This window comes from Coturnix japonica, chromosome 4, assembly GCF_054131305.1.
Source record: "Coturnix japonica strain WE chromosome 4, WE-NBRP24, whole genome shotgun sequence".
Lineage (NCBI taxonomy): Eukaryota > Metazoa > Chordata > Aves > Galliformes > Phasianidae > Coturnix > Coturnix japonica.
The window spans coordinates 10,129,378-10,150,103 of NC_140666.1; the positions used below are offsets into that span (position 1 = coordinate 10,129,378).

General features: G+C 53.9%; 1 protein-coding gene across 4 annotated transcripts in view; it reads right to left on the minus strand.

The window, feature by feature from the left end:
* Positions 1–346: 346 nt before the first annotated feature.
* MID2 (midline 2) overlaps positions 347–20,726 on the minus strand; it is a 48,739-nt gene continuing 28,359 nt past the window's right edge. For all 4 annotated transcript variants that reach the window (XM_015860187.3, XM_015860186.2, XM_015860189.3 and 1 more), the window contains exons 3-10: positions 17,412–17,507; positions 13,805–13,912; positions 11,217–11,365; positions 10,693–10,820; positions 10,094–10,237; positions 7,341–7,502; positions 3,246–3,453; positions 347–2,799 (exon numbers count right to left, since the gene is read on the minus strand). In XM_015860187.3, coding sequence (XP_015715673.2) covers positions 2,397–2,799; positions 3,246–3,453; positions 7,341–7,502; positions 10,094–10,237; positions 10,693–10,820; positions 11,217–11,365; positions 13,805–13,912; positions 17,412–17,507 — 1,398 coding nt within the window. In that variant the 3' untranslated portion in view covers positions 347–2,396. The remainder of the gene's footprint in view (positions 2,800–3,245; positions 3,454–7,340; positions 7,503–10,093; positions 10,238–10,692; positions 10,821–11,216; positions 11,366–13,804; positions 13,913–17,411; positions 17,508–20,726) is intronic.

The window sequence follows — 20,726 nt, forward strand, 5'->3', positions numbered from 1 at the left end:
CCCAGGGAGAACAGACACCCCCAGCATCCCCAGCTGAGCAGCCCCATGGAGCGTGTGATGCTCATGGGGCTGTGCCAAGCTCCTTGTTCCCATCCTGGGTCATAATGCTCATAACACAGACAGGCTGATGGTTGAACTAGATGATCTTAGAGGTCTTTTCCAACCTCAATGATTCTATAAGCAAAGCCCCTTCTGGTTTTGGGCCTGGTTCCTTGCTGTGCCCGTGGCCCAGGAACCCCCAGGTCTGCAGACTGTGTTGTCAGAGGGTTGGGGATGGCCAAGAGGAGCACTTACTGGAACAGAGATGCCACACGCTGCACAATCTCTGCCACACAGACACATTCAGTAACGTATATATATTATATTTATATATATATATACACATTAACAAAGAAGTTGCCCTCCCCCCCCGCCCGAAAGAAAAAAAGGAAGAAAACATAAAAAGGAAAAGCAACCCTCCCCCAAACCAGAACTGAAACAAGTATGTTACATGTGGAAGAGAACATGGCAGCCAGGGTTTTCCCACGTCCCCAGTCTGTACAGTGGGGTCGCTGGGAGGAACAGGGCTGGCAGCACCCTCAGTCCCATGGGACCCCAACCCCGCTACCCGTGGGAAACGTGCTCATTCATAACTGTGGGTGCAGAGCCCAGATAGGCTACAACTGCCCATGTGCCATCACACACCAGTCGGGTTTTGTCAGTGGGACATGGGCTGGGGGCACAGGCTGCAGCGGGGTGAGGAGCAGGAAGGGGCTACAGCTCCCATTCCCTGGCAAGTGCTGGGTTTTGCTTTTCCTCAATCAGGAGAAGACAACGTGGTTGACCCAGACGCCACGGGAAGGAGACGCGCGGGGATCCCGCAGCGATTAGTGCAATTTCATCAGGTGCAAATGTCACGGTAATGGCTCGTGTGCTTTACTGGATGCGCTGAGTCCTCTGGCAATAAGCGGTGCCAGTGCCAGCAGAAAGCTTGGCACCGGATTGCAGAAGCTGAAATCCATCTCCAGTGCTTGGCTATTTGCTGGAGGTTGGTGCAGCGCGAGCAGCACACAGGGAAAAGACCCACAGGGCTTTGGGAACAAAACATCCAACAAAAAATGGCAGCTCCGCCTTGCAAAGTGAATTGTGGCTTGTGTGCTTAGCTGTGGGGCTGGCAGGCGTGACCCTGCTGCTTCCCCACCCCGTGCTCTCAAATGTGTCCATCCAGTCCCTGCATCCTTTAATGACAAGTGTTCCCCAGGGTGGCTCACTGGTGGGGACCCCTTGCTCAGCCCCTGTGCCCCCACCCTGCTGTGGGATGAGCCCCCAGGGGCTGTCGTGCTGTCTGAGCCAGCCACCCACCCCTCTGGGGCTGGGCTTTGAGGTAGTTTCCTATCAGCAATGTCCAAGGGTCTCTCTCCATCACAACAACAAAAAAAGGCAAGGAAAGGATGGGCAGAGCTGGGCGGTCTCAGCTTTGGTCAATATGTGATACTACCAAGGTAAGACCAGAGGGAAAAAAGGAATTTTCAACACCGTGGACCAAAGTTTGTGCATCAGCACATCCCATGCTGCCACACTGGCCCATGGCCTTGCTGGTTCCAGCTTGGTGCTTGGGGTGCTGGGAGCAGCTCACTGGGGCACCAGGGCTCCTTTGCCATGGGGCAAACAGGATAGCTTCAACGTGGCTGGGAACAAAGTGAGCACCCAAGATTCTGGGTGCTGAATTGAGCTTTAGGGGTCTGAATTGAGCTTTAGGGTCAGAAAGCACAGAGATGGCCTTTGAGCACCTCTGCTCAGCACAGGAGCTGCCTTCCATCTGCAGGGACAGTGGGCAGAGGAACACCTATGCCAGGGGCACGAAGCACCTCACCCAGCTCCTAGGAAACACTCATTTTAGGGTCTCCCTGGTGAAATGGGGCCACCCATAAGACAAACAGTGGGCCAGAGGGATGGGGACCACAGACCCAGGCAAGCTGCCAAATGTTGGCCAAAGAGTTTTATGGCTCTACCCATAAAACAATGCCCAGATCCCACCTGCCTCTCACAATCTCCAGGAAGCCAATCCCTGCAGCCCCAATCCACAGGGATGCATCAGACATCCCCCCTGACCACCGCAGCACCTGAGAACATCACCCAAAAGCCCATCCTGGACACAGGGAAACAAAACCATCCACGTGATGATCTGCCCAGGGAGAGCCACGAAGATGCTGCAGGAGCCTGGTGAGCGCACATGGAGCTGGCCAACAGGAGTTTATTTTCAGAGGTTCTTTCGTTTTCCCCTTAAAAATAAAACGAGCTGCAGGTGGGTGCCCTCCTGTTGGAGTGTTGTGGCTGCTCTGTGGCTTGGAGGGCTCCTGATGCCCACCACCAGCCCCAGCCCACATCACTGGTACCACTGTGGTGCAGGGTCGCTCCTAGTGACAGGCTTTCATCCCTGATACGTACGGGGACTCCTGGGGCCTGCAGTTACACTCCTGCTGCTCTGGGTAATCTATGAAGTCTGGGGCAGGCAGACCCGAGAGGATCATCAAGGATTTGTTCCAGATAGTGAATGTGGGGCACACTGGGAGGATGAAGGAGACCTCGAAGGTGTGAAGGTGCAGGGAGTTGGCCGGGTCGTAGAAGGAGAGCGCGTTGTTGTCGTAATCCAGGAGGACGCCGAGGCGCTTCATCTGCGGGTGAACCTCCACCAGCATCTCCTTGTTGTTGTGCCTCACCACGAAGTTGTTGTTGCAGCGGGAAAAGACCCAAGATGAGGAGTTCTTCCCGATCCACTCGTTCTTGGGAGCCGACTTGTAAGCCACACCGATGGCATACCTGGGAGAGAGGGGAAGCTTTGCTCAGAGACCTCACTGTGGGATTAACCCTAAACCTGATGAGTGCTGGGTTGTGTTTCACCAGCCTGTGCAGGCTGGATGCATCTCTGTCTGCTTGCACTGGAATACATTCCAAGAGCCTGAACCCAAAGATGGTGCCATCAAGGCAAGAGCTGAGCCTGGTGGGAATTGGTGAGGTCAGCAGGGGAGAGAAATAGGGATATAATGCTTCACCTTGCAGTCTGGTTGGAGCCATCTCTCAGCCTTCTTTCAGAGAGGAGACACTCAAAGAGTTCTACACCACAGCCAGCCCAATGTCAAATCTCAGCCATGACAACAGCATCCACCTTCCCAACCCCGAGTAACCCTGGACCTAAACCAGCCCATGAAAACTCAGGGGATACTGAGGGCTGCCAGGAGATGCAGGGAAGGTCAGGGGGTGCCTACCAAGTGGAGGAGCCCACCACCACCTCCCAGTAGTGGCAGCCGCTGTCGATGAAGACGTTTCCTGCCGCACCGTAGCACCCGGTGCCGCTGAACCTCTCAGGTGTGTGGCTCTTCTTCAGGGAGCTCTCGTCCTTCTCCATCTGCAGCCCATCGTTGGAGATCTTCAACTTCTTGTGGGCCATCTTGGGGTCCAGCTTAAAAGGCTGACCTGTTAGAAGAGGACATGTAGGTTAACATTTGCGGGTGTTGCCATTACTGTGCAGGCAGAATGTGGCAGCAAACATCTGCCCCATGAACCAAAGGTGCTCCTGGAATAGGAACAGCATCCCCAGCATGTATGATCCTGGTGCTGGGGAACACTGGAAGCCTTGTTATTGCACATTGCCCCGTTCATATGCCTCATTCCCTTGTCAGAAATGCTCCCTTTTGCTCGCTGTTAATGTTGTAAAATGCTGTGGCGGAGAGAGGGGATGTTTCCAGCTAATGGAAAAGGCACTGACGACACCATTAAGGACCGCGCAGCACTCTGGGCAAGGCATGCAGCCTGCCTGAATCCCTTAACGGATCCATACTCTATTAGCAGTAATGAGAGTTATACAAGCAGAGAGAAGGGAGAACAGACCCTTAAGTGCTGCCATAACAATATTGAATCACAGAAGAAGTGCAGCATCGAGCATGTCCCCAAGTCCCCATCAACAGCCGACACAGCTCGCTCCCTGCAGCGTAGGCTGCTATTACACTTTACAGGAAACATGCCTGAGGTTTTCCAGTGTTTCTCTGCTGCCAAACAAGGGCTGGGACGCCTGGAGAAGACAGCTTGGGCTTGGAAGCAAACCAAAGGCACTGAGTCCAGCCTGTGTTTGGCTGAGGCTGGAAGTGAGCATGGAGCCAGCTGGGAGCACACAGCCTTCCTTCTCCAACACAGACAAGTGTGATGGATTCTGCAGATCTTTCAGGCTGAAAAACACAGCTGCAATTCTCGTGTCAGGTTAGCAGCCCTCTGACAGCCAAACCAACATGGCTGTGTGACGTTCATTTGCACAGGTGACGTGACTCTTTTGGTGCTTTTCAGATCCCATCCTCTCGGCTTTTCAGATGCAATTCATGGCAGTGGGGACCTGATCCTGTCACATCGGTGTACAAACATCCTACAGAGCCTGGCTATGATTTTGAGAGGGGTTGATCTAGTGTAGCACAGAGCAAAGCAAATGGGGCAGCTGCTGTAGGACACCTTAATAGCTGAAACCCACTGCTGAAGACACTGCTGGCAGCTCCCACAGCACAACATCCAGCCACCCCTCCTGCTTTTTCAGCTGTGCAAACTGAGGCCTGGAGAGGCACAGCACCTGGCCAACGCTTCCAGCAGGGCTGTTGGAAAACCACGTCTTAGGGAGCACTGCAAACACAGCCAAGGCACTGTGCAGAGCTTTCCAGTGCAGCCCTGTAACTGAGCTCAGCCACATAATTCCCTTCTTGCTCCGGCAGCTCACGTTTATTTTCCTTGAGAAAATTCATTTATTCTGTGAAAAATGAGTGGGGAGGGCTGAAAGTAAAGCTGCAGACTGAGAGTGATCCTCTCCTCCGGCTTCTGCAATATTTTGAGATCTGCCTTTTCCCAGCAGTAACACAAAGAGGGATAAAAATACCCGGCTCCATCAGGACAGAGGCACACATGTCCTCTGGCCAGAGCTGACCCCTGTCTGAGGTCAAGCAGCAAAGAGGAAATCCTGGCTTTGGGCTTGTGGGACCAAAGAGAGGAGGGAGGTGGTGCCACTAGGACATGTTAAGGGTTAATGAAGCCTCAATGCTGGGGCAGGCAGAGCCCCCTGCCCAGCATGGACACTGCCCATCCCCATCCTGGGTGAACTGCTCAGTTCTCTGTTCACCTAACCAGCATGGTGCAAGGAAGGGACCAGCAGCATCACCAACTTTCCTTTCTTTTGCCAAAGCTTCATGGAAGGAACAAAGGCTGATGAGACTCAGAAGCCCCTGCTGACTGCCCTGAGCTCACCTGGGTTAGGTGAGCTCCAGCCGGGCAAATGCTGCAGCTGATGATATTAGCAAGCTGAACACTTGCTAATAATTAAGACCTACCCAAGAACAACCTCAGCAAAAGGTTTCTTCCTGTCACCAGACCAAAGCTCTTTCCCTCAGCTCTTCTGCTTGGGCAGCTTGAAAACACAGATTTAGTGGCAGCGCTGATGCTGCAGAAATCAATGTGCCCTGACACTGACCTTCTGTGGCAAAGCCATCTCTCCAAACATCGCTCTGGGAGCTGAGAGAGGGCTGTGAAACATGCTAATTGGCCCTGCCCGTCAAACTGCTGACACCTCTGTGGAGCTTATGGAAGCTGGAGAGTGCATGCTGTCTTCTAATTGTCCACTGGGAAAGGAGAGAAGCACGCAGCTCCGTGATGACAAGGGCAGCATCCCACACCAGCCTGTTCATGGCTGTCTGTTGGAAACTCTGGGCTATGGACCATTCTTCATCCCTAGATGGGGCTTTCTCCAGCACCCACTGCTGCAGGGCACAATCATCTACAGTTCACAGGGATTACAGCATCCCACTGTTTTCACACACAGAAATCCCAGAGCTTGATTGGTGCTGGATGCTCAACACCATGCAGCATCCTATGACCTAAGGTTTAGCAGGCAGGAAGAGAACACCCTTCCTCAGTGCCCCCTGCCCAAGGACATCAGGCAGGAGTGTGGCTTAGTGGCAACCCATGGTGGCAATGGGTTGGTTGCTCTTGGTGATCTTAGAGGTTTGCCCCTCTCCATCCAGCTGCAGGGAGAGGTGGGACAGGCTGCAAGGCACCCAAATAACACTGAAGTCAAGCTTCCACCATCACCCAGAAATCTGGCCTAGGATGATCAGTGAGCCCTCTTCATGCACACAGCCCATGAAGAATGACAGCTCTCTGCTCCAGAAACCCAAAAGCTTTACAGCACATAAAAGCAGGCAGCAACAGGGGAAGTCAGAAGACAAGCAGCAGGACTGGCCATCAGCCACCGGCCATTGGTAGCCTGAAGAGCAGCAGAGCTGCAGGCACTGGGACTGCTGCCCAAGGAAGGAGCTCCTCAAAGCCACAGAAACACAGAATAATTTGTGTAGTGCTTCAGGCAATGCCCGCTCCGGATTTTAACAAGTGCAGCAAGTTGCTGCAGACACATCTGAGCAACAAGGGGACTTCAAAGGCCGACTGGGCACTGATTTATTCTCCTAAATGGAGTTCAGCTGGCAAGCAGAGCCCTCAACACTGTGCCTCTATCTCTAGCGAATGACACTTGGCTAAAAAAACCCCAGAGCGAGCTCTGTCCCCGGGGAGCTGTTGAAGCAAGAGCCTTTGCTCCCCTCCGTGCTGCTGTGTCACACCACCGCTTGTCAAGTCCCCAATTCCTTATTTCCACAGCAAGCATCTTTCAAGGCACTGAGAAAGCTCTTAAAAACAGCAGCCGTGGGAGGGATGCATTGTTAATAAACAGCACAGAGCGGGATTGGAGCCTGCATCTCAGCAGCTCCCCCCATCCCCATCAGTGCCCTGACTCCACTTCAGCTCATTTTGTTTAAGGTTGCACTGGTTTCGCAAAGAAAATGAGGAGGTGGAGGCAATAAATCATTTCAAAAGCCTACTCAGAGCTTTCAAAGCCTTGAGTGATTGCAGCGTCACGGAGAGAAGCCTGAAGGAGAGCTGCACTTGCTGGGCTGGAGGGAATGGCTTTAAGCTAAAAGAGGGGAGATTTAGGTTGGATGGGAGGCAGAAATTCTTTGCTGAGATGGTGGTGAGGCTGCGCACTGCTGCCCAGAGATGGGGCTGCCCCATACTCAGAGTTGCCCCAGGCTGTGGGTGAGCTGTGAGCTGGTGGGATACCCAGCTCACGGTACAGGAGTGGGACTGAGTGGGCACTAAGATCCCTTCCAACCCAACTGTTTTGTGATCCTATGAAAGCTGCACCCTATGAGCCCCTAAACCCCAGCAGAGCTGACTAGCACACATTGGGTGACAGCAGACCACAACCCACAGCACTGAGATGAGTCCCACGGGGGCAGGGAGGTGATGCTGGGGACCACTGCTCCATTCCCTCCCATACATACTGTTGGTTTTGAGCCGGGCAGGCTCACTGTTCCGGCTGCCAGCCTGGTTGATGGCCTTGACCAGGAAGATGTAGCGGGTGCCGCTCTGCAGCCCGTGCACGGTGTAGTGGTTCTGCTTGATGTTGGGGACGATCATCCAGCTGTCCATGGAGTTGTAGAGACCTGCCATATAGGAGAAGGGGATTATTCCTGGGTAAGGGAAAGGGCTCTTTCTGGGAATAGAAATGAATTAGGAGATTGCGGAGGCCCCAAGCCCTAATGCTGCAGGGGCTTGTTTGGCAGATATACTGAAAACACTTGAAATAGTGCTGTATTAATAATGGAGTGCCACCTTGCAACCCACAGCAGATGTTTAAGGTCCCTTCCAACCTCAGCCATTCTGCGATTCCATGACACGGTGCTACAGGAAAGGAGAAAAGCAGTGTAGTGTGCAGCAGGTCCCAGGGCGAGAATGACCTTCTGAAGGCAAAGGGAGCTGCGAGTTCTGGGGGCAACAGCTGAGCTAGCACCAAGGGGCTGTGGGTGTCAATGCCCCATGGAATCCACTGCAGCCACAGATGATCCAGGCTATCAGCAGCTCTGGGGCTGATACTGCAACACGGGAGTGCTGCCTTCAGCATAAGGAGGATCAGTGATGCTCAACAGTAGGAGCTGGGGATGCTCCCTGCATCCAGCAGGTCTGGGGGCGAGGCGTGAGACGGCGCGTGAGGAGTGGGCTGGGAAGGCGTGCTGCTGGAGGAGGGATTCCAGCAACCTGTCATCCATGTGTGTGCGCACAGCAGTGCGTCGGGAGCCGGGAAAACACTCCACACCTCCTCCTCCAAGGCTCACGTGGGGACAGCACTGGGATTATTCCTCCCCCGTGGCTCGCTCAGCCAGAGCTTGCAGTCATTGTCAGCAAGGATTTGGTCTGAAGTACACATGGAAGCTGCCGAGGGGAGCAGAGCAACGTTATCTGAAGTAGAAAATCCAACAGCAATGATAGCGACGGTATCCCGCGGGCAGAGCTGCCGTGGCTGTTATCTCCCTGCAGCCAAGAGCCACCTTGGGATCCGGCCCCGCAAAGGGCAGAGCAGCTGAGAGATGGCAATCATGGAGCAATTCAGCCTCCAAAGCGGGTGTCCTTTTCAAAGCCACCAAGAAAGGCTTGGCCTTGAGGGCTGAGGGCTCCTCTCCTTGCCAAAGCTGGAACACATCCTTTTTATCTCAGCGTTTGTCATCTATACAAAACACTTGCGTCCTGCCAAGCACTCAGATGTAAAGGCAGCGGGCAGGGGAAGCTGTGCACGAGCAGCTGTGTGCCATGAGCAGGTACGTGCCTTGCTGGGAGCACACTGGTGCTCTGCTTGGTGAGCCCTGTGTGCTATTTTCATCACCTCTTCACGCATGGGTTCCTGCAGAACTCAGACTTTTCCGTCTCCCGGTCCTGAACATGTTATTGCAAGTGACAATATATTATTCATTTTCTGCTCCGAGGTGTTAACTGATGTTTTCTTTCCTCCTTCTTCGTAGAGCGAGTAAAGGAGGCCAAGGAAGCTACTGCAGACACCTGCCCCTTTGGGCTTTCCTTGCCACAGCGTGTCATTCCCACCTCTTCCAAAGCCCATCCCACCCTCAGGAACTGAGCACAGGGCTCGGGGCTCACACTGTCCATCCCAAGGGGTTGATCCCTTAGTGGGCTCTGATCCAGCCCTGCTCCATGCCAAGAGTGGGGCAAAGTGCTTCTCAGCCCCTTAATGGCTCAAAACAGTCCATGGTCCTTCCTCAGCTGGGGTGGGGATGGAGGCTGGGGATGCCTATAATCCTCACCAAGCTCTGAGAGAAGAGCAAAACATTGGAGAAAAGGTGTTTGTAGGAGCACAGGGCAGCAGGGTGGGGACATCTGGATGCTGTAGGACTGGGTAACCCCCGGCCAAGAGGAAATCAATCAGCATTTTCCACTCCTGGCTGTGGGGATACACATTTATCAGCTCTGGGAGCAGCCAGCAGGACCTGGCTGCAGCAGCTTCCTGCATGCAGCACGGGGCACTTCACAGCCTTCCCCAGCCTTCGTCTCCCTGTGGGGTTAGATAAGCTAATGGAAGCCCAAAAAGTCCATGCAAAGCATCTGGGGAACACATCCTCCAGCCCTGAGAGTCCCAAGGTACAACCAGGAGCAGAACAGCAGTGCATGGCCATCCTGCTCTCCTGAAGGCACCGCTCCAAGATGGACAGACTGAAAGATGTACTTTTGTGCTCCCATTAACACATCCATGCAAACCCCCTCATATCTCAGGAATAAGGTTGCATAACATGAAATCATGCCAAACAGTCCTTGGCTTTCTGACCGAGCCACTCTTCTACCCCACATATGTCCCTTTCCTCCAAGTGCAACCAAACCAGCTCCTGTGTTTGGCTTTTAAATAACATTTTCTGACAGTGAGTGATGAGGAAGACTCGATGGAGAGTGCAGATGTGCCATTCCCATCCTTGGGGGCTGCTGGGCCATCACAGCTCTAAGCCCTGCCCTTTCCACCACCTCCCTCTGCCATGGCAATCACCTGGTGCTAAAGAGCTGAGAGTCCATTCTGATCACTGTAGGAAGGGAGGAAATTAAACCACAAAGCCCAGCCCCCAGGCATCTCCTGCTGCTCCCCATCTGAGCCCCCAGCTGATGCACCAGGCCCTGCCCTCCCATAGAACATGAGATCTGCATCCCCACTTCTGCAGTGTCTACTTTTGGGTTGGGGGCTGCTCAATAAGCAGTGACTTACTGATGAAGTTGGCTTGCCCGGTGAAGATGGTGTACTGGAGCTCATAGGAGCTGACACTGAACTCATCCTCTGAGATCCAGTGGACTGTGATGGTGTCATGGGAGGCGGTGCAGAGCTCCTCACGCACAGACGGAGGGTTCGGTGCTGCAGGGAATGAATTCAACAAACTGATGTTTCCTCATTGTTGGGCTTTATTTGCTCTTTATGGGGCTCACGCAGGGAGCAGAGCCTCATTTACAAGTCACTGAGTAACAACATCCTCACTTCTCCACAGCCCCCAGTCCTCCCCCTGGCTCTCCAGCCCCAGCATGGCACAGTAAGCAGTTTATTCCCATGTCTCCTTGGCTGTCCCCCTGCCCACCCCGAGGTCATCACCTCCTCCCTCACTGGTGGAGAGCAACATTTTTTCCCCACTTTCTGAACTCCTGAGGTGCCAACAGGATGATGGGAACACATCACTGCCTTGGGGACAACCCGGTGGCCTCTGTCCTACTATGGCCCACTATTGACCTGGTTTAATATCCCCCCCATCAGCGCTCAGTGGGGAGAAGGAGGCAGTGCTGGGGGGCAGAGCAGGGGTTATGTGCCTGTGTGCTCACCAGTGAGATAATCCAAACCCTCCAGCAGTTTCTTCTCTCTGGAAAAATCCAAGGCGAAGTTTTCAAAGGCGTCATTAAAATTGATATCTGGTATCAGAACTTGAGAGGATGCAGTTGCCATGGCGACCCTGAAAGGAGAGAAGAGCCCATCAATCCGCATCGGGGTGCACTCTGCTCCCGACTCCTGGCTGATGGGAAGGGGGTGAGCAGCCCCACGGTGACAGCAGGGGACAGCAGGTGATGCAGCACAACACCCAGTGGAGTGGCAGGGATGGGGCATAGAGCTGGGGGTCCATTGCTGGGGGTCTCATCCCTATGCCCCATCTTGGCTCTCCCCACATGGCTGCTCCCACTGCTGTTGCTCCACTGGGGAGTCAGGCTGCATCCCTCAGCATCCTTCAGAGGTGCCACACAGCTCCTGCCCTGCCACCACCAGCAGTGCTATCCGAGGGCAGCACTTGGGGGACATAATGGGATCACTGCAGGATACCTCACAGCGGTTGGGCAACCAAGCTGCCACCCACCTCTCCGCCACATTCCGGGCTGTCTGCAGGAAGCGCGCGTGGTCATTCTCCTTCAGGATGTGCTCTGCCTGATTGATGAGGACTGTGGAGCGCTCCAGGCACTGCCGGCAGTTGGCGACCTGCTGGGCCAGCTTCCTCAGCTTCATCACCTGTGGGGTGAGCACAGTAAGGTGGTGGAGCTCAGCAGGATGGCCATGGGAGCTGGGAAAGCAGCACCAGAGTGCACCCCAACACAGGGCACAGCAGCCTCTGCTCCACACCCACCTGCAGCCCAATCATTCCTGCACAGTGCTGACCCACTCCAGGACCCTCTGACCCCTTCCTGTGGGGCTCCCTGGGGGATATTTACTGATAGCATCAAGCAAGCCACAAAGGAAGAAGCAAAAACAACAGGATTGGTGACAGGACTCGTGGGAGTGCCACCAGTGCTCAAGGGAGCAGAGAAACCCAACCAAATGTCACTTCTACAGGGGAAAAGATTGGTGAAAACCCCTTCAAAACTCCCACCACACAGCAAGAGCCGAGCTGAAGGAGCAATGTTCATCCCCAGCACTGCTCATGGGTTGCAGCTGTCATGTTTCTGCAGGGTGTACTGAATTAGAGCAGGCAATGAAACAGCCACAAGACTGGAGGTCCATCCCCACCCCCTGTGCTCCACGTGCCCACCCACAGCCATCCCACCCCACATCCCAGGGGCACAGCTGGTGCCCTGCACTGCTCACCTGCACACAGCTCATCCTCATATCAATCCCTCCTCCTGTTTTTCATCTCTTTAATGATAACCCCCCCACGCTGCTGCATCACCCCGTGCCCCCCCAGCACGCTGTCAGTCCATGCCCACAGTGCCTGGAACTCATCAATCAGCTGAGCTGGAATGCTGGGAGCTGACAGCACCTGCTGGAGCTGCTCTCCCAGGTGTCAGCGTTGTCAATCCCTCCTCAGCCAGCAAATCCCACTGATTCCATGCTGATACCCAGGCCCCTTGCAGGGCAGTGGGTTCCCAGCTCCAGAACCACTGTGTGAACTGCAGACAAACAGCAGAGGGGTGGGAAGCCAGCAGATGGGCTTAAACTGCTCCAGCTGAGGAAAGGAAGGGCAGGGGGCTCGCCTCAGCTAGCAGCAGGCAGGCATGGCTCTGAAGGTGGTGTGCCCAGGCACCAGCTCCTTCTGACCACCTCCCAGCACACACAGCAGAGCCTGCAAGTGCTCATCTCTGGGGATTCTCAAGCTCCACAAGCCTTGGGCTGCAGCTGTGGTCTGTGATGTTTGAAGGCAGAGGAGCTCCGGTGCATGGGGATGTGTCCCCACATGGCATCACCGCCTGCACTGCAGCCCCAGGAGCTCACAGCCTCCCCAGGGACACCAGGATCCACAGGTCTGTAAGTCCCCAATGGCAAAAGGTGCAGGGGGAGAACTGGGGCTGGTGTTTGGTGACCATCGCTTCGTGCTGCCTCCCTGCACAGCTGATGCTTTTTCCACTGTAAAAGAGAGGGGTTTGTCTGCAGAGCGAGCAGCCACCCGTGCTCTGTGCTGGGCTTCTCATTGGGAAGAGCAGCCCAGAAGTGGAGAACCCAAAGGTAATTCAACACGCTTCTTGTTGCGCAGTCTGAGCTCTCCCCAGGCAGCCACCAACCCCAGCTCTCTCCTTTCTGCTTTCTTTTTCTGTGCTTGTTAAATTCTCCACTGTTTGCAGCTCAGGCTCTGCTTAGAAACCACTGCATATCTCACACCTCCCATCCCGAGCAGCTCAGAGCAGAGATGCTGGGAGCCCTGGGGATACGCAAGGAGAACCACAGAGGGGTTCCCAGGGGCTGTGCTGTGCTCCCAGCTCACCAGCTGCTTATCATCCTCTCACAGTGCCCCACTGCCTCCAGCCCCACATCACACTTGGGCAGCTGGAATTGCAGCTGCTCAGGCACCAGCTTAGAGCTCACTAACAGCTGAGCTTCTGCTGCCGGTGTGGGGCACACGTGGGAGCCTCTCTGCTCTCCCCAGAAACCAACCTGGTGGAAAACCCATCTCTGTGTGCCAGCGCTCTGCCAAGCCTGCCTGTAACTGGACAACGTAGTCAAAAAGCTTTCGGGGGAGAGGGTGGGAAGTGAGAGGCAGACAGACAGATGGACCAGCAGAAGGCACCGTTACATAAAATATGTTTCCTGAAGCGGCTGGGATAAAAGCACACGTTTCCAAGCTTCCACTCCTGCAGAAGAGGATCCACACTGCCCGAAGGCAGCACTGGCTCTTACACAGGTGCACACGGGGTGAGCTGATCCCAAGTCCTTGAGTGTGGACACCCCAGTGCTGGGGTGGTGATACTCCTGGCAGGACGAGCAGCACAGCTCAGCTCTGGGTGCTGCAATGGGTGCACAGAGTGGGAGCCCAAAGAGCACCCAGGCTCAGTAAGGCAGGAAAGCTTGCCTAGGGCTACAATGCAGCACAGGGCTTGGATGGCCCTTAAATATTAATTCTACGTTATTATGTCAGCACTGCAGTGATAGAAAAGCCCTGAGGAAGCTGTCTGGGCTGATGCAAGCAACTGCAAGCCTGGTCCTTGCAGCAGGAGCCCTGGGAACCCACTTGGCACTTACCTTCGTCTCCTTGATCTTGACAGCAATGACCTGCTTACGCTGGCGGATGATCTCCATCAGCTCGTCGCACTCCTCCATCAGCTTGGCCTCGTGCATGGCTGTGTTCACCTGGGCAGGGAAAGCAAAGACATGCATGGTTGGAGCTGCTGGGGATGCCACCACGGGGCACTGCACTCTGAAAAAGACTGGGGACTACAGGTGGCCACGCTCCATCAGCTGGGATAGGAAGTGGGATGTGAACCCCTCTGGGAGCTCCTACTTCCATTGCACTAAAAGGGGGAATGGAGTGAGCACCCAGAACAGCGTCCTGCACTATGACACCTCCCTTGGCTGCTGGTACTTCTCCCTCCCTGACCCAAGTACTGATGGTTTGGTGGTGAAGGAATACAACCCGCTGCAGGGATCTCCCAGAGCTTAGAGCCTGCAGCTGTAGAACTGCCCTGGCCATGTCCATACCCAGCAAGGAGCTCCAGGAAGGGTCCTCTGCCCCTTGGCTTTCCTTCCCCTCCTGTAGTAATACTGCTCTGGCCTTCATTCCGAGCAAAGCAGCAAGGAAATGGAACAAAGCCATGAGCTTCCCCCAGTGTCCATGTTCCCTTCTGGAAGCTCAGCAGTGCTGGGTGCATAAGTCTTATCGGGAGCTGAGACAGGGACCCGAGCCCTGCTGCTGAAATCAAGCAGCCAACTGCAGGACAGAAATAGGATTTGTTCACGTTGTGCTCTCGGAGTGATCTCCAACAGCAGAGAACTGCGAAGCCAACCCTGAGCAAAACACATTTGCTACAAGATCTTTTTTAAAGCTGGCCAGCAGGTTATGCAATGGCAAAGTGGGAGACGGCTGACGGTCTGCGAGGATAACTCAGCTGAGAAAAACAGGATAATCTTCAAAATCTGCTGCGAGGAAGTTGGGGGCTGGGGGGTGGGAATAAGACCTATTCAGAGCAGCAGGAAGGCAGCGGTACAATCAGAGCTCTACATCCCCAGGAGCACAATACAGATCCCACCCCCACGCAGACCCTTCCTGCTCCCTCCAGAGTGTCTTCCCTGTGCCTCGGCTGCACCCCTCCATGGTGAGAGGTCCTGAGCACGGCAGGCACTTGTAGAGCAACGTGCTGATGGAGGAGAGGCAGAGCCCCATCTCTCAGATGCAGATGGTGAGGAGCAAAATGAAGCTCCACAGACAAACATTTCTTCCATCCCCCAGATCCCCCCTCCATGTGCAACACCGTGGGGAAATGACTCCAGATGGTGCACACAGCATCCCTGCACCCTTGTATGTGCACATCCCCATATCCTGCAGCCCTGAGTCTCTGCTTCCCTGCATACTCTTATCCCTGCAGCCCCATGTTTCTGTAGCCTCGCATCCCTGCATTGTTCCCATATCCCTACATCTCCAAATCCCCATTTCCTATATCCCCACACCCCTGCATCCCCACTTCCTACATCCCTGCATCCCCCATCGTTGCATCCCCCTGTGCCTTCCTGCACACCCACACCTCCACCTGCCTGGATGGTGATGCAGGCAGCTCTGAGAATGCACATGGGAAACCCCAGGGCTGCACTCTCCCAGCCAGGTCCCACTGCAGTGACTGAGAGTCAAACAAATCCCCCTCGTGTTCCCTCAAGCACTGGCAAAGCCCTTGGCCCCACAGCAGCAATCCCTGCAGCAGATCGGTGCCTTCGCTCCTTGGGAAGGCTCTGGTTCAAGGAACCCGCTGCTCAACTCAGCAACTGCAAAATCAATGGCCCATTAAGAAGTAATTAATTGCAACAGCCCCTTTCTTGTATCACTTCAGCAAACAAAGCTGCAAATGAATTTGCTATTAATTGATGTATGTACTTGGAGACAACAGTGAGGTATTAGCTCTTTTCTTCCTGCTGAAGGTTTCACAGGAGCTCACTGCCCAGCAGCTGCAGCCAAGGAGCATGACTGGCACAGAGCTCCCCTGCAAAAGCAAACAAGGGATGCACATCCAGACACGAGGGGCTTTGCAGATCTAGTGGTCAAAGCAGCAAGGTCAGCCGAGCCCCTTTCTTTGGTGGGATTAAAGGTGGTTTCTCTCCCTCCAGCGCTCTCCTGTAATCCCTGCACAAAGCCCTTCCATGTGCTGCTGCCATCAGCCCCACCTCTGCTCTTTGGCCCCAGCAAGCAAGGGAGATCACAATCACTGTCCTGACAGCAGGAAGGATGCAGGGAGGCACAGTGCCTCTGTTTGGGAGCAGGAAGGAAAGCAAGGCCACAACAGAGATGAGAGGACAGGCTGTCTGCAGGAGGGTGAGAGGTTCAGAGGATGAGAGACTCAAAAGAGCCATGACTGCAGCACCTCCTCCCATCCAATTGGGCTGAAAGCTCTTCCTTCTTCCACAGGGTACACCATCCCTGTGCCACAGGTGAGAGCTGCACTGCACTCCCAGTGCAGAAGATCACCACTGTGTGCTCAGATGCTCCCAGCACCGCTGCCCTTGTCCCCTTCCAAGCTGCAGCTGCCTGGCTTTGCTCCTGTGGAGGTGGGCTGCAAAAGCCAACAACATCCCCCAGGAAAAGGCACACCCCTGAGCCCCCAGATCCCTGCCAGCAGCTGTAGGCTTCACAACGCATCCTCGCCTGCACCTGCAGCAACATTGGTTCCAGGATCATGACTGCATTTGGCCAGCTGGGGGGATGGACAAATGGCCAGATTCTGCACTTTGAGATGCTGCAGACAATATTTTTTCAGCACTTCAGCCCCCATCAGCTTCCCCATCAGATTCCAACTGAGCTCCAGATGAAACAGGAACACATCTGACCCCAGGAGGACACTACAGGCTACAGGAACACATAGAAATATAAGGCAACAGAGCCTACAGATCTCCTCCCAGCAGCTCACAGTCACACCAACACCTTCTTCCCCTTCCCACGCTACAGATCTGTCATGGTTTAATAATGTTGTAATTTTGCTATCAGTATTCCACATCATAACATCATATAAAACATGAATAATTTTACTGAATGTGCAACTTACAGAAGAAGACTACATCTCCCAGAGAGCAACACGATGGGTCACGGGACCTGGACTCTATATTAACTCAGTCGCAGGCTAGACTGATGTTCTTTCGAGTTCTGGCGTTCAGGGCAGTGTGTGGGAGCCTTCAGCCGTTCGCCTAGATTCACAGTAGGCCTCTCGGTTACGGGACTCATTCTCTCTCCTATTTTGCTTGATTCGTTAGCTCAATTTTCAATTTTCAATTATATTGTATTATATTGTGTTATCCTGTATTTCGATATAGTATTTAGTAAATAAGTGTGCCTCCTTAGATCGTTGCCGCTGTTTTCTTTTCCTAATTCACTTTTTCCTTTCGGCCTAGGGCCCCTGTGGGGCCCACGGCCCCTGTCACGGACGCAGGTGGATTTTTTTCATTCAAACCATGACAAGATCCATGGGGAATCCTCCATCACTTGAGACCAACCTCTCCAAAGTGGTTCAGTGCAGGCAATGCCTCCCATGCACCCTTGTAGCCCATCCCATCCCCTGCACAGTCCCACTGTGGGAGGGAGGTGAGAGCAATGCTGTGCACCCCCCTGGCCTCAGCTGAGAGCTCCCCAGTGCCACGCGCTGTGCTCACTGACCTCCACTTGCTGGCAGATCTGTATCAGCTTGGCCATCTGGTTCTCCAGTTCGCTGTTGCGTTTAACCAGGTTGGTGAGGTTCGTCTCCAGGGTTTGCTGTGGGTCCAGAAAAGCAGGAGAGAAGAGAGAAAAAAAGACAAAGCAATGTAAGAAAAATGAGAGGACTGCATCCAGCAAACCAGGCGGTGCATCACCCAATGCATTGCCACAGGGAACAAAGTGCTGGCTAACTTTGTGCATGGGCTGCCCAAACCCAACAGAGTTTGGACAGCCCTTGCTAGCAAGCTTTGCCTTTTCAGAAGGGTACAAGGAGGTTTTCCACCTCGATTTCCAGCGGGGAAGTCTGCCTGTTGGGATTGCACGGCTGCATTTCTCCACCCCTCCTCATCTTTAGTTGGCCATGGGGGTGAAAGGCCGGGAGGAGGCTGAGGATGCCCAAAGTGCGCTTTGCTCTGTGCTCATTGGGCCTTGCAGCCATTCAGCGATGACAGAGGATGAAGAGCCTGCTTGCAAAGACGCCTCTATCCATGGACACGCAGTGGACCAGCACTTTGGGCTATCCATAATTCAAGCAACACTGCACTGCCATTAAAATCCATGGTCTCGCTAAGAGGAAACGCTTCCCAGCAAAGCGCTCTCAACCTGTTGCACTGCTTGTCGTGAAAGCGATAGCCTATTAATATTTGAAACTCCAGGGCTGAGAGAGGATCCCTGCAGTGTTTTATTCATAGCCAGCAAGAAAGTGCAGCCCCAGGCTTCCACCACGGCTCCAGCAGACCCGTAAACATCTGCACGCACGGGTAATTTGGGGGCGAGGTAGCCAAGACAGCTTGAATCATAGTCATAAAGCACAGGCAAAGCACTCATTCCTGAAAACCACCAGCTCCTAAAATACTCCCAGCTCACTCACAGCCCTGCAAATTGCTAGCCAGTAGCTGGTAAAGCACAGCGCCGAAACAGGCTGAAAAAGGCAGCAGTGCAGCTCACGGTGCCTTCATTGAGCTGAAAGCGCTCTGCACAGCAGCACCATGGTGATAATGCAAGAGCCAGCTTCTAGCAGCTCCACCACCACCTCTCTTCACAGCTCTGCACCATCAAACATCACCTCACCGAGCATCCCGCTTGCTAATTATCCCCCTCATCACTGATGAGGCTGCACTGATGTTTCAGCTTTGAAACTGCAGCCCGATTTCATGCTGGTGGAGGGGGGCACTGGGGAGGGGGGAGCAGCCCAGCAGCACGTCCCTCCGTTGGCACACCTGACTGAGTGTGGAGGTGCAACCTTCTCCTTCTGTTCCCTGCGCTGAAAAGAAGTAATATGTGCTAGGAGCTCCGTCTGCACCAGCTGGCTGTTTTGTAGGTATTACAAAAATTACAGCAATTACAGGGGGTTTGTTTAATTGGATCATAGCATGCTCACCATTTCCCCAAACATCCACCTTCTGGCTTGAAAGGCAGAAGATTTGGTTTCCCTACAACCTGGAGAAGTGAGAAAAAGAGAGAGAAAGGGGAACACCACCAAATGGATCCTTGAGCCAATGCCACTGCACGAGGGGAGAAAGTGGGCTGCAAGCACAGCAAGGAGCAAGGACCCTGCAGGGAGCAAACCCATCCTGCAGTGGGGATGCCCAATTGCAGCCAGCCCAGTGGGATGTGCAGGGAGCTCAGCAATCACATGGACCTGCCTTGCATCAGAGCTGGGTTTCCACATTCATCTTCATGAAGAGGCAGCCAAAAGCAGAGAACGTTTGCTCGGTGATTTATTTCGGGTTTTTTGTTGTTGCTCTTGATCATTTATAACTGTTTGCAATGGGACACGCGGCCCTGCCCCCTCCCACCAAACACAAACCATGTGCGTGCACCCAGGCACAGATGGGAAATGCTTCCCCCATGAGCCAGCATAGTGCAGAACACAGGGACTGCTCAGTGCACGCTCTGCTCCCATCTCTGCTCCCCACATGAGCACTGGGTGCAGTGTTTGCACTGAAATGTTGGTAGCAGCCCATCTCCCCAGTGTGACGCTTGCAAGCAACTCCCAACCCCCAGCAAAAAGTGAAATAAAACCAGGGGGAAAACACAATCAGCAAGCTGACTGCCTCTCTGCTATGGGAATTTCAGCAGGCAAAAGGACAAGTGACAGAGAGATGCCGTCAAGCCGCTCTGTGCAGCTCCTGCATGTGACACTAATGCATTTTAAGTTGCTTTGCAGCAACATGGAGCTGGTAAAAGCTGAAAAGAAGTGCCAGCTTTCCATGCCTGCCATCGGCCCAACCCGTAGGGCTGACCTAGAAAATGAAGCCATTTGTTCTGCTGAAAGTCTTGTCACTATCTCTGATGGTTCCCACCCAGTGAAGACACCACCCCAAGGCGGGCATCCCCAGCCTGTCTGCACAGCTGGGATTGGGGATGCTTGGTGCTTTCAGCCTGTGCTCACCACCATTACTTTGGCTCAGCTTATGATCACACTGCAACACTCTCCTTCCCAATCAGCCCTGCTGCAGCCTTACAGAACCCACAGGTGCCACAGGGATGCTCCAGCCCCATCCCCAGCCCTCAGAGCCCTAACAGCACTGCCCAGCCCTCTTCTTCATGAGAAACCCATTAACAACCCAACTTCCCCAAGGCCATCACATAAGGAGACAGTAGGGTGAGTTTTTGCCTTCCCACTGCCCAGCACTCCAAAGGGGCTCTCTGATAACAGCAGAGCTTGTTCACCCTGCTCAGGAAATTCCTCTCCTCCTTCATGGAAGATTTGCATTTTGGCAGGTCAGAAGGGGAGTGCTTGTCAAGGAGGATTGCAGTTGGGGCTGGAGGCAGCTTGAAAACCCTGCAGCTGGCTTGGAGAGACATAAGGACACAGCATAGGGCTGCCAGCACTGCTCCAGTGGCTTCATTTGCACTTCTGAAGCCTTCCCATGGCTCAGCACACTCAGAGCCCGGCAATGCCGCTGGGAACATCCAAGAGTTCCAAGAACACCCAGTATCCCAATCCTTTTTTTTTCCATCACGCTTTCTGCAAATGCAACGTGCCCCTGCAAGCAAAGCGCTGCTCATGAACAGCAGTCACAGCTTTGCTGGGCCCCAAAGGAATGGGGCATGGACTTATTGCCACCAGGTCCGACCCCACTCGTCAGCAGCACCCCATCCCTACAGACAACAGCAAGATTTCAACCTCTACCAACACACCCATATGCACACAGAGCTTTTGTCTTCCTTTGCACTCCTTACTTAACCAACAAGATATAAAAATGGCCACGGACAAAATTCACTTCTTGGCAAGTGGGGCTTTATCGCAAAGTCTCACTCTTTGACCCC